The sequence below is a fragment of the Phragmites australis genome, chromosome 8, assembly GCF_958298935.1.
Source record: "Phragmites australis chromosome 8, lpPhrAust1.1, whole genome shotgun sequence".
Lineage (NCBI taxonomy): Eukaryota > Viridiplantae > Streptophyta > Magnoliopsida > Poales > Poaceae > Phragmites > Phragmites australis.
Window position 1 is genome coordinate 11,367,613 of NC_084928.1, and position 13,367 is coordinate 11,380,979.

The 13,367-nt window shown below is 43.5% G+C and overlaps 1 protein-coding gene across 1 annotated transcript in view; it reads left to right on the forward strand.

Annotated features, from left to right (window-relative positions):
• The window catches only part of LOC133926623 (uncharacterized), a 28,315-nt gene that overhangs the window by 12,172 nt on the left and 2,776 nt on the right, over positions 1-13,367 (forward strand). Inside the window, 17 exon segments of the mRNA XM_062372638.1 lie at positions 2,347-2,444; positions 2,533-2,640; positions 2,746-2,803; positions 2,908-3,129; positions 3,212-5,348; positions 5,489-5,572; positions 5,694-5,777; positions 9,109-10,098; positions 10,193-10,267; positions 10,347-10,409; positions 10,487-11,542; positions 11,679-11,846; positions 11,924-12,094; positions 12,207-12,272; positions 12,464-12,658; positions 12,755-12,814; positions 12,899-13,354. Of these exon segments, the coding sequence (XP_062228622.1) occupies positions 2,347-2,444; positions 2,533-2,640; positions 2,746-2,803; positions 2,908-3,129; positions 3,212-5,348; positions 5,489-5,572; positions 5,694-5,777; positions 9,109-10,098; positions 10,193-10,267; positions 10,347-10,409; positions 10,487-11,542; positions 11,679-11,846; positions 11,924-12,094; positions 12,207-12,272; positions 12,464-12,658; positions 12,755-12,814; positions 12,899-13,354 (6,091 nt within the window).

Consider the following 13,367-nt stretch of genomic DNA (forward strand, 5'->3'; position numbering starts at 1 on the left):
TGGTAGCTCCACACAAAGCGTTGCCCATGGACATAGAGCAGCGGCAGCTTGGACCTAGGATCTCGACAGTTGCCACAATCCCTCCCCAGTGTAGATTTGCCGGATCTACTGCTGCCGTAGTCGGATCTGTCGCCCTCGACCATCGGATCTGTAGGGAGGGTGGCTCGGTGGCGAGCGGTGTAGGAACCCTAGCCCCTCAATGATCAGGTCTTCCTTTCAGAAAACACCCTGTGCCTGTGCTCCTCCCCTCCACAATCCTTGCGACCCTGCGTGTATGGTGCCCGCCACACCGCACAGTGACACCACGGCTCGCCACAGCGGCGCCATAGGGACGCCACAACGATATGGCGGACGCCATACATGCCAGCGTCGTGGTATCGTCGTAGCGAGGTGCAATTCACCGCCACGACGCTATATCTACGCTATAGCGACAATATAGCGACGCCTTAATAACTATGGCTGTCGGAATCAAACGAGGGCCCAATGCATAATGTTTATAGCTTCTATCTAGAGAGCTTTGTATGACCAATAGATAAATGCGATAACATATACCGATGACACTACCTTCCCCCACATATTTTGTTGTTTCTTGTCTCTTGGATTTCAAGCCTAGCTTGTTTCTTCCACAATACAGTAGTTCGTTCTCTTTCATCATTTAATTGCTTGCCACATCAAATTTCATCCTACATTGCTTGCCAAAATTCGGTCCCGCGCTTAGCCAAAACAATCCTCTTGCGCAGACCTGCCAGGCGCCAAACTCTGCATTGCCAAGATAGCTGCCTAGTCGCGCGCGTAGCCGACTAGTCGCGTCTAGCCACCGTTTAGATTCACTAACTAGTCCGTCTTTGGCCAGAGTTGACCGTCTAGATGATCTAGCCATCTAGAGTTGCGTCTAGCCCCTAGATTGGACGCCGAGCCTTCAACTAGTGACTAGTCATCGTCTAGACGCGCTAGACGATCGTCTACGCGAACATTGCTAAGACATAAGCCAAGGTGAAGCATTAGTTGAGGCCTTATTCCTACAGCATATTATTCTGGCTTGCACTCTGTCCGAGAGACAACATTGTTGTTATATCATGGATAGATTAAGTAAAATGCTAGCTGTACTGACTTTCAATTTGCTGGATTTTGGGTGCTGCAAGACAAAGCTCATGCGCCAGGGGTTGAGTATCCTAGATCAGGATTGGTCTTATCAGATATGTAGCGTGTCATGGTATTCCAAACAGAGGACTAGTCCTAGAAAACAGGGTTTGCTTATGGATGTTTTCTTGGTGATGATGCCATCGGCCATATATTGTTCTTTCCTATGTTGGAATCGATCGTGGGAGAGGTGGGTCGTATGAACACATACGCGAGCACACACTGGACAGGAGTTTTCTTGCTGCCAGCAGCTTCTGATGTTTATTCAAATACCTAAAAGCCTATAGCAGTTAACAACCACAATAGGATTGAAACTCATCCAAAGGTGTGTTTTATAAAAGAGGGGGGGGGGGGGGGTCAGCCCAATATAAAGGCGCAGCAACCGTCCAGCAGTAGCTACAGTAACCGACTTACTGTTGCTGCAGTACCAACACACAAGGATTATACTACCATATGCCAAGTATGAAAAATTGAAGGTTAATTCGTTTAATCTAAGAAAGTACAGAAAAAGGGTTAATGCATTGAACTTAATAAAGTGCAGAAAACCTTGGTTATTGATGATTCTCTTGATAATACCTATTGTTTCTGCTGTTGCTTAGAAGGCACAACACAATTGCATGTTTCTCTTTCAAACATGCCTGTTGCACTATTTGAAGGTTTGTGTGTAACCAAATAAATTAAGTCACAGCATCCTTGCTTATAAGTGTTCTTGGAAATTCCATTAAGAACTACTTGTAGCTAACTGATTTTGTTGTGTAATTCAAGCTTTCGTTGAAAAACTACTTTGTTATGTAAGATTTGCGTCCTTTATTTTCTTATTTGATTAGCATTTTTTCGGCTTTTTAGGCCCTTTTCTTTTGCTTGTTGTAAGATTTATTCATTGAACTAGTGAAGTGAGAAAAAATACATGGTATTTCTTGGATACTTAGCTATATAGAAAATTTCATCAGGAGATTTTTCTTTATCTTCTTTGTTTGTTTGCGCCTCAGTGGAACCTCTAAACAATTTTATGATGACCTTAAATTTCGAGAAATACTGCTTGGTCTAACCAGAATCAATACCTTCTTTTAGGCCCATTTTGGGACAACCCTCCCATCTAGGGGGGTCCCAGAAGGATTGGGCCGTCCCAAAATAGTCCTTAGTTCAAGCTGAAAATCTCAATACCGCCTTTTGTTCTTGACTTCAATCTACTTTGCTGAATATAAGGTCCGAACTGTAGAAGAGCAAGTCAGGGCTTCAGCAGAACATAAATTAGGTGTTGCTAATCAGAGTATAACTGCCGGGTTTTTTGACAATAACACAAGGTAAATTCTTCTACTTGCTTATAAAATTTAGCCTTTGCAGTTCTCTCTGTTTTTTCCCTTCAATTCATAGTACGGGGTGCAATTATAGCGCTGAAGATCGAAGGGAGTATCTTGAATCACTCCTACGCGAGTGTAAGAAGGAAGAAGCAGCTCCAGTGTTAGATGATGATGCTCTGAATTATCTTCTTGCCCGGAGGTAAGACCAGATTTGTTGCGAGTACTATACGAGCATTTGTTTTAACATTCTTTGTGACTCCTTATGTTTTCTATTTAAAATTAAATATCACTTCACTTCCTGCAGCGAAACTGAGATTGACATATTTGAATCTATTGACAAGCAAAGGCGAGAAGAAGAAATGGTATGCTGAGTTTGTACAGGTTTCTTTCAGCTAAAGCTTCTACATGTTAACTTTTTTTTTGTTAATGCTTCTAATGATGACATTTGATTCTTGTATCCTTATAGGTGGCTTGGCAAAAGCTTGTTCAGGATGGTTCCACTAGTGCGTTCGACCCTGCAGTAATGCCTTCTCGTCTTGTGACTGATGATGATCTCAAGTCCTTCTGCCATGCTATGAAGCTTTACGAGTCATCAAATGTAAAAACTGTAAAGGTTAATGTTAGGCGGAAGGGTGAACTTGGGGGTCTTGATACACAGCATTATGGAAGGGGTAAACGAGCTCGCGAGGTCAGTTGCACAAATGTCTTTTAATATATCTCTTAATTGTGGTCTGATAAATTTCTATGCTAATTCATGGATATCCTTGTAGGTTCGCTCTTATGAAGACCAGTGGACTGAAGAAGAATTTGAAAAACTTTGTCAAGCTGATTCTCCTAATTCACCCCAATCTGGTGGTATGTCAAAGGATTTAGATATTTCTAAGGTGGTTAAACCTGAAATACCAGCAGAAAGTTCAAAAGAACCAGAGCAAGAAAGGAAGGAGCCAGCCCCAGCTGTTGGGGACTCCCCACCAGCTAAAAGGCGGAGAGGCAGACCTAAAAGGTCAGATGTTGTATTATTTCCTACTAGAGACCTGACTAGTGCTGGCAAACAAGAGACTGGAACCATAGATGATATTAGCTCTGCTACACCAGCAAGTACAATTTATTCTGGGGCACCAGCTACTCCCGTCCATTCTTCTGCTTCAGATGTAATTGTACATTCTATTTCACCGGCTGATATCACACCAGAGTTTGGTGCTGATGTTAAGCCTACCAGTTTTATTGCTGTTTCGGAAGGATCTGTAGCAACGGAAGTTGTTATACCAGTACAGAGTGTTCATGATCTAGCAGCTCCTGCAGCACCTCATCTACCAGCTAGAGGCAGGAAAGCCCAAGCAGGAGAAATGCCTCGCAGGCGAGGCCGAAAACCAAAATCTAGTGTAAATGATGTTATTCTCAACCCTGCAGTTGCAGTTGGTAGTGGAGGAGCAGACACTAGTGTTTCTTCGTATCCTCAAGGGAATATGCCCTCATCAGAAGCAAGTGCTGTGGCAGGATTGCAGAAGGATTTGGTCACAGTTAAACTGGATACATTGTTGCCAGAGGGAGGTAAGGGCATTTCCCCCCTTGTTCATGAAGGAGATAAAGGTGCAACGATTACAACACCTGTGGCAAAAGATATATGTGTTGGAACTGTAATGACATCGGACAACACTAGCACGGTACCAAATACATCTCTTGACAATGTTGGATTGGTTAAAGTGAGTACTGAGCAAGTTTTTTCGGTATCTGCACCTACTGTGCCTGTGGTTTCAGAAGGGTTATTGAAAACGTCACATGATGTGGTGGAGGATAAGCCTGCCGAGAAGCAAGCTGCTTCACGTCGCCGCAGAAAGAAAATATCTGGTAGTGAGGACACTGGAGTCAGCACTAGGCAAAGATCAGCTATGAAGAAATCTCATTACAGTACCCTTGTTAGCAGTGATGAAGTTGGTGCTGATATGATCCCAAGTGAGAAACCAGTTACAGTGAAAGAAAAAGAACTTCAAGCTACTTCTAATCAATTACCAAATATGAACTATCCACTGTATGAGAAGTCTGGATATGATTCTCAACCAAGCACACCTGTAGCTGTTCCCATTAATGAAGCTACATTTTCTAGTGGTTTCAGTGATGCTCATACTACTCATTCTGAAATAGCTCCTGCCAGGGAATCTACCAATCCTGCTGTCTCTGAAATAACTCCTGCCAGAGAATCTACCAATCCCGCTGTCCAAGGTAAACCAGTGGATTTGCAGTTCCAAGCGCTTGTTTCTGTTGCTTCCCAGAATAAAGCACAGCACAAGGCAGGGAAGGAACATTTGATGGTGTATTCTGGAGGCCCTGCTACTCATTTTGAAATGGTTCCCAATCCTGCTAGTGATCATAAAACAGCAAAAGTTCAGTTTGAACCGCCTGCTTCCTTGCTTCAGAGTTCAGGTAAGGACAGCACTGCACTGCCTTTGGACATTGATGGTGCTGCTTTGAATAAGGTACCTGGTAGGAGGCGGAAAGGCTCAGCTCGTGAACCACGTACCAGAAGTAATTCCGCAACAGCTGCATGTGAACGTCGTGCTCGACTCGCTGGGTTGAAGCAGACAGATGATACGAAAAACCTAGAGGTATCAGCAAATCCAAGCGCAGCAGTTTGTGTTTCAACAATCGAGCAGCAGGGAGCTGGCTTTTCAAGAGCCGAGCTTATCACTGCTTCTGTTTGTGAAGCACAGAAGAATCCTGGGAATCATGTGTCTAGTGACATTTCAATTCCTGTGGGGATATTAGAGACGAAGATAGAACCGACTAACCAAACTGCTAGCCAGTCAGGCGCCGCAGGTACGGAAAAAACAAATGCCACAATGATCACCCAGACCCCTGCAGGGGCTGCTGAATCAGAAGAAAGAAACAAATGCCACAATGATCAGCAAGGTACACTTTCTCACACATGCTGCAGTTCTTGGTCCAGATGAAATGAGTAGTGCGCTCTATGCTGTTACTTTTCAATGGTCAATAGTAATATGGCCTACATTTCTTATGCATGTCTTTGCTTTCTCCTTTTCTTTATCCAGGTATTGAGGCTGATAGTTTGGAACTACAAACAAAAATGGTTTCAGCTGCGGAGCCAACACCTGCAAACAATGAACACATGCAAGGTACTCTTTCTCACACACACTCCAATATTCTTTGACTAGATGGGAAGAGTTATTTTCCAATGGTCAAGAGTAACAATGGTCGACATTTCTTATACATGTTTTTGCTCTCTTTTTTCTTCAGGTATTGAGGCTGATAGTTCAGTACAACAAAAAGAAATGGTTTCAGCTGCGGAACCAACGCATGCAAATGATGAACACATGCAAGGTACTCTTTCTCACACACTCAACAGTTCTTTGTCCAGATGAGGAGTAGTATGCTCTTTGCTGTTATTTTAAATGGTCAATAGTGACAGGATCATTAGCACTTTATATTGCGCCAGTGTTATCACATAGAAGAGGTGTGGGTGCTTCACAAGAGACTCTAAAATCAGCCAACAACCATCGAAGCCATATAATTTCTGAAGTAGTAGTGGCAAGAGCTTGAAATTTTGCCTTTGTACTAGAAGTCTAGAACGCGATACAAAAGCCTGTTTCTTGGACTTCTATGTAAGAAGAAAGGCACCGAGAAGAATATAATAACCAGTGATAGAACAATGATCCATCGGATCACTCGCCCAAGTGAAGTCTGAGTAAGCATAAAGCTGAAGCGGACTAGACGGGCATAAACAAGCACTGTGATGATGTTCCCTTCAAGTAACGTAATACCCAAAGAAAATGACCGAAATGCACAGAAGTGGGAGTACTCATAAACTGACTCACAATATGAATTACATGAGCAATGTCAGGTCCGATGACAGTAAGATAAACAAGATTACCCACAATACGACGATATCAAGAGGGATCCTCAAAGGGTGTACCATTAGTAGGACGAAGTTGCAAATGAAGCTCCATAGGAGCAGCAACTGTCCGTTTATCGGTAGTGCCAGAGGTAGCCATGAGATCCTGAATGTATTTAGATTAAGAAAGATAGAAACCCTTTTTAGAAGTTATAACTTCAATCCTCAAAAAGTAACTAATAGAGCCTAAATTAGACATTTGAAACTGCTCACTAAGTTGCTTTTTCACATGAGCAACATGCTCAACATCATCTCCTGTAATCAACATATCATCAACATAAAGGAGAAGTAAAGTACGCCCTTTTGCAGTCTCTATAAGATGACGATGTTTGCGTTCGGCAACGCCATTTTGAGCATGAACCCCAAGGCATGAGCTGAGCAATAGTGCCCTCAGGGGTGAGGAACTAACAAAAAACAGAAGAGAGACATTCTCTTCCAGGGTCAGAGCGAAAGACTAACGGCTGTAGAGAACTGAGTGTGGGCCATATGAGCAAAAGATTAGAACACAATTGGGAGCGATGTTTCATGAAATAAATCCAAGTATATCGAGAATGATCATCAATAAAAATGACATAATAGCTATGACCATGGTGAAGGACCCCATACATCGGAATGAATTAGATCAAAAGTTTAGCAGAATGGGAAATACTATAGAAATATGGGAGTTGGGAGCTATCTACCAAGCTTGCAACTCTTACAATGAAAAGTGGATTCAATGGATGTAAGACCTAAATGACCCTGATGAACCAAAGTAGACAGACGTGATCCACATAAGTGACCAAGACGACGATGCCACTTGGCAAAAGATGAAACAGATGACGATGTAGCAGATGACACATGAGCGGTAGAGTTAGTGGAAGGAGGAAGATGCAAAGTATCCAAAACGTAAAGGTCAAGAGATCCACTACAGCGACGGTTAGTTCCAATCACATTCCCTCTTTGAAGATCCTGAATAAAACAAGATGAAGCGTTAAATCCAACAAAATAGTTTTGGTCGGTGACTTGACCTACGGAGAGGAGATTTATGGATAACTGTGGTACAAAATAAACATTAGGTACATAAAAACAAGAAGTGGAAAGGGCATCCTGATGAGTGATATGACAAGATGTACTATCAGCTGTCTGAATAGAAGCTTAGGAGTGACCAGGTTGCAAGCAATCAGTGAAGACTTATCGGATGTGACATGGAAGAAATCTCCTGAATCCAGAACCAAGACTGAGAATCACTGTTAGGAGCAGTAGCAACAAATACAGAACCTCGAGAAGGAGCTGTATTACGAGCTCGATCAGCACGATGGGCATAGAACTCAACCAACTTCTCTGGATGACGAGAGAAGCAGTTCTCTGAACGATGACCAGTCTTCTTGCAATACTCACAAGGAATATCCTATGAGGAACTACCTCTAGCTGTGTTGGTCCTCTGAGAAGCTACAAGTACACAATGAGGTATTGACACTAGAGCAGACGTGAGCTAACAGAGACAAGTCTCTTCTGCAATCAAATCAGACAATACATCAATAATGGATGGAGTAGTGGGGTTGTCGAGCAGCTACATCCGAATAGACTCAAAATCTGATCGTAGTCCATGACAGAACTGATACATAAGGAACTTCTTGATGAACTTATTCTTCCGATCACAATAGCCTGAACACCCTCTAGTACACTGAGGGACCATGGAGAGCAATGGTCCCAGCAAATGATCAAATGCAGTGTAGTACTCATCTATGGAGAGATCATTTTGCTGAAGGCCATAAAGTCCTGTCATCAGAGTGCAAGAGAGCACCACTATTATGAACATATCGATGTTGCAAATAATCTCACATCTCCTTAGCTGTCTTGTGATGTTCAAGACTCATGATTAAAGACTCCTTCATGCTAGTGACTATAGCACTCATAACCCTTGCGTCATTATTCTGCCAATTCTTGACTACAGTTGCACTAGAACCATCCTTGAACTTATCAACAGGTGGAACATTAATCAAATGAGATGCCAGCGCATAACCCCTCACCACAGTTTTCACAGAGAGAGCCCACTCTCGATAATTGTGATCATCAAGTTTGAGAGGAATAGCAATCGCAGCGGGTTGTGACATACTGAAAAATGGCAGGGGCAGCAGATGAACAGTAGCAACACAACAGCAGCTGGGTAGGAGCATAGTGACCGCAGGATGAATACCTCCTTGTTCTAAGTAGTAAAGACGGTCAAAGTCGAGCAACAACATATGAGAAGGTCCTTCTTGCGTGCTGCCTCCGCAGATGAACAAGTGTTGCAGATGGCAGACGGCGCGCGACGGCAGGTGGCTCGACCGCGACAGCGAGCGAGCGATGAAGATAGGCGATGGCAGGATCCGCGATGGGCAGGCGCGACTGATGAGGGGCGGACGGAACCTTCACGGGCGAGCGCGACTGAGGAGCAGCTGCTGGATCCCGACAAAAGAACGGGCAGATGACTGCCGATGGGTACATGAAGATAGCAAGCAACCTCAAGTCGAGGGGCGACGGTTTTGTGACGGGTGACGATGGGAAAAAAATTGGATTGGGATGGATTAGTTGGAGCCTAACCCTAACCCTAACCCTAAACCTTGTTTTGATTCCATGTTACCTTGGACTGGAATTGTGGGAGAGAAGCATATGTGCCCAATAGATTTGATGTCAATATAGAGTCGGTCCTCATAGGCCAATATGAGCCAGAATAATATGTTACCATATATATACTTAACATTTCTTTTGCATATCTTTGCTATCTGTTTTTTTTGTCAGGTATCGAGGTTAATAGTTCAGGACAACAAACAAAGATTGTTTCAGGTGTGGAACCAGGACACGCAAATGGACACATGGTTCATGAAGTACATCTTAAGGCTGCTGATGGTAATATACTTAGCTCTAGTACGGCACTGGACATATGGCAGGATAAAGTTTATAGCGGTGCTGCTTTCCAGTCAGGTGCCCCATGTACTGTTGAAACTGCTAGGCATTCTGATTCATCACTAGCAAACAGCAAATCCCCTCGTGATGCCTCAGATAAGGACACTCCTGGCTCCACTGAAGATGATAATGGCTTGTGCAGTGACAGCACTGCTGTTGATGTGACTGGTTCTAAGCAAGATAATGTGAAAGATGCCAACATGCCAATTGATGATATTTCTAGGGGTTCTTCCAGTCATTTGCATGTTGCTTTACAATCAACTGAGTCAAATCAGCCTGCAGATCAAGAGGAGATTTTGGAGAATAGTGGCTTTAAATTTGCATGTAGCAAGGAACAGGTGAAAATGGAAGAAACATTGGATAAGAATGCTGGTGACAGTCCAACTCATAGTCAGGCAAATGATGATTTCCATAACACAGCTTTAGGAAATCCTCCTTCAGAAAACTCAAATGAGGATTGTCCTGCTCAAGGAACTAAGGGAACTACCATTGATGTCCTGGCTATGAATACTGATGACCCTGAGGAAGCTCGTGATGCTTTGTCCACCCAATCTGGTAAAGAGACCAGAATGGTAGAAGTTGGTGAACATACTAATGGTACTACCACTGTTTGCGAAGTACACAAGGATCTCAAGAACCATGTATCTGGTGAAGTGACAATGCCGGTTGAGTCATCAGATCTCAAGTTAGAACTGATAAACCAATCAGAATCTACTGGTCTCTCTGGTGCAGCTGACGTTGAGGAAACAAATGCCAGCGTAAGCATTCTGACTCCTGCATTAGCTGAATCGGGAGAACAAAGACCAGCTGGAGGTTATGCGCATGGTAAACCCCTCCTCTCTCTCTCACACACACACACAGTCACACACTAGACATTGCTATTCCTCACCCAGCTAAAGTATCTTTCATGTTTTTCTAGAGTTGATTGAAGGGATTGGGTTCGCTAGGACTAAGGCATACTGCACCGTTCCAATGCCAAGTTCAGACGATAACAGTATGCTCTACTGTTATTACTTTCCAATGGTGTATAGAGAATGGGCCCAGGATGCTAATGCAAATCTGTGTCTTTTCAGGTACTGAGGTTCACAGTTCAGAAGTGAAGATGGTTTCAGCGGCAGAGCCAGCATCTACAAAAGGTGGGCACTCTATTTAAAGTTCTTAGCTAATATTCATACAAAGTAGTTATTAATTAGTAGTTTATCCAATCTAACAGATGATCAAGAGCATCAGATGCATGGCGTACATCATGAAACTGGTGATGCTGCTATACTTTTGTCTGGTGGGGAGCAGGACAAAATACTAGATAACACCGATAGTAGTACTGATGTAGACCTACCCACTTGTCAAAGAAGTGCAAATTTTGAGGGTGAAAAGGATCATTCTGCTGGGACTATTTTAGCAGGCATCCAAGCCCCTTGTGATGCACCAAATAAGGATACTCCAGCTCCTTATGAAGATGAACAAAACGATGCTTTGGTTAGAACTAGCGGTAGTCATTCAGAAGCACCCAGTTCACTTGAACTAGTTGCTGTAGTACCAACTCAAGAAGGTACTATTGCAAACCAAGAGGAGATCATAGACACAGTAGTTTTTAAGCATGATTGCAACACAGAACCCCATGGTGATGCTGCTGATGCTAGAGGAGCAGAACTGATTGAAGGTGTTCATTCTGCTGAAGAGCAACCTGCTGTATCTGAACTTGTTGAGACACAGACAACACCAACTGACATTTCTGGTCCTATGCAAAATGAACCTGTTCAGACAGCAGGGTTAGAAAATGACTGCTCTGGATTAAAGCACGGTGGCCCAACTGCCTCATCTGAGCATGTTGCTGTAGCACCCGAGCCAATAGATGAAACTTCTGTTATGCAAGTGGAACTAGAGGCAACAAAATCAGAGGATGGGTACTGCATGGCAGAGGACGGTGGTGCTTCATCTGAAACTGTCATGGAAATGGAGGCAAATGAAGAAACTACTGTTCATATGCAAGAGGATATTGCAGAAGCTAATTATGCTTTTGCTGCTTGTGAAGGATGCAAGGATCCTGAGAATCATGCATCTGGTGAAGTGGCGATAGCAGTACAGTCTTCAAAGGTCAAGTCAGCATCTGCGATTCAGTCTGCTGCAGCATATATAAGCACGCAGGCTCCTGCATTACCTGAACCTAGAGAAAAAAGATCACCTGGAAGTGACTTGCATGGTACAGAACAACAAACCAAGGTGGCTTCAGCTGCACAACTATCACCTGCAAATGATGAACACATGCAAGGTACTTTTCTCATATGGACGTTCGCGCCCCCACACACACACACCACAGTTCTTGGTCCACATGAGTAGTACACACTTTGCTCTTATTTTCAGTGGTCAGCAGTAACAATGGCCGACATTTCTTATGCATGTCTTAGCTCATTTGTTTACAGGTACTGTAGTTAATACTTCAGAGCAGCAAACAAAGATGATTTCAGCTGCGGAAGCAGCACCTGCAAATGATGAACATGTGCAAGCTACTCTTTCTCACACGCACGTGCCCACACACACACACGCCATAGTTCCTGCTCCAGATGAGAAGAGTAGTACGTTCTTTGCCACTTTTCAGAGGTCAATAGTAAGAATGGCTGGCATTTCTTACGTATTCTTTTCTTTTCTTCAGGTATTGAGGTTCATAGTTCAGAGCAACAAACAAAGATGGTTTCCGCTGTGGAGATTGATGCAGTGGGCATCCAGGATACTGCTGTTGTTGATCATGAGGGAACAAGAGGAACAGGTGATCTGAATGAAATAAGTACACAGGCTCCTGCATTACCTGGAAGTGACTTGCATGGTAACCAACCCCCCCCCCCACCCACCCACCCCTTCCTCTACTCGTGTGCACCCACACACAAACTTTGTACTGCATATATGGGCCCTAAGTACTCTGCATCTGGCTTTTTCAGGTGTTGAGGCACATAGTTCAGAACAAATGAAGATGGTTTCATGTGCAGAACCAGCATCTACACCAGGTATGCACGCTATTTAAAATTCTGAAGTAGTTAATATTCAAGCATTTATGCATGCCTTTTGGTTTTCGTGGTCTTTTGGGTTTATTCGTTCTTGCGTTTATACTTGATGTTTTTCACCTACTTAATACAATGACACAATCCTTCGCGTTTGAGAAAAGTTTATGCATGCCTTTGCCCTTTCTTTTTTTCAGGTGTTGAGGTTAATAGTTCAGAACAACAAACAAAAATAGTTTCAGCTGCAGAGACTGAAACAGTGGGTGTCGAGGAGACTGCCTCTGCTGATCATGAGGGAACAGGAGGTACAGGTGATCCAAATGACATAAGCACACATGTTCCTGTATTAGCTGAATCTGGAGAAAAAGGATCACCTGGAAGTGACTTGCGTGGTACTCCTCCCTCCCCTCCCTCTCAAGCTCTTCATATTTTTCCATTGTTTGTTGATACTGTGTATCTAGGTACTCATGTGCATCTGGCTTTTTCAGGTATTGAGACTCATAATTCAGGACAAGGGAAGATGGTTTCGGCTGCAGCATCTACACCAGGTTTGCGGGCTATTTCAAATTTTGAAGAAGTTAATATTCACATGAAACATTTATTTTTTAGGACTTAATCGAATCTCTGTACAGATGATCAAGGACACAACATGCATGAAGTGCATCATACAACTGGTGATGACACTGTATTTTTGTCTAGTGGGGAACAGGACACATTGCAAGATAACATGCCCACTTGCGACACAAATGCAGATTTTGAGGGTGATAAGGACCATCCTACTGAGGTTGTCTTAGAAGGTATCCAAGCCCCTTGTGATGCCTCAGACAAGATCCATTCTACTGATCCACCTGCAACTACCCTTGTGACAGCTGAATCTGATAAAGATACCGGTGATGAGGAAATTGTTTGTGCTGGCAAGTTAGAATCTTCTGGTGGTGGTGAGATTGTTCCACTTGGTGTCCAGGAGGCTGCTGCTGTTGCTGATCATGAGGGAACACGAGGGATAGGTTATCTGGATGACATGAGCATGCATGATCATGCATTAGCTGGATCTGGAGAAAAAGGATCACTTGGAAGTGACTTGCATGGTAAACCCCACGC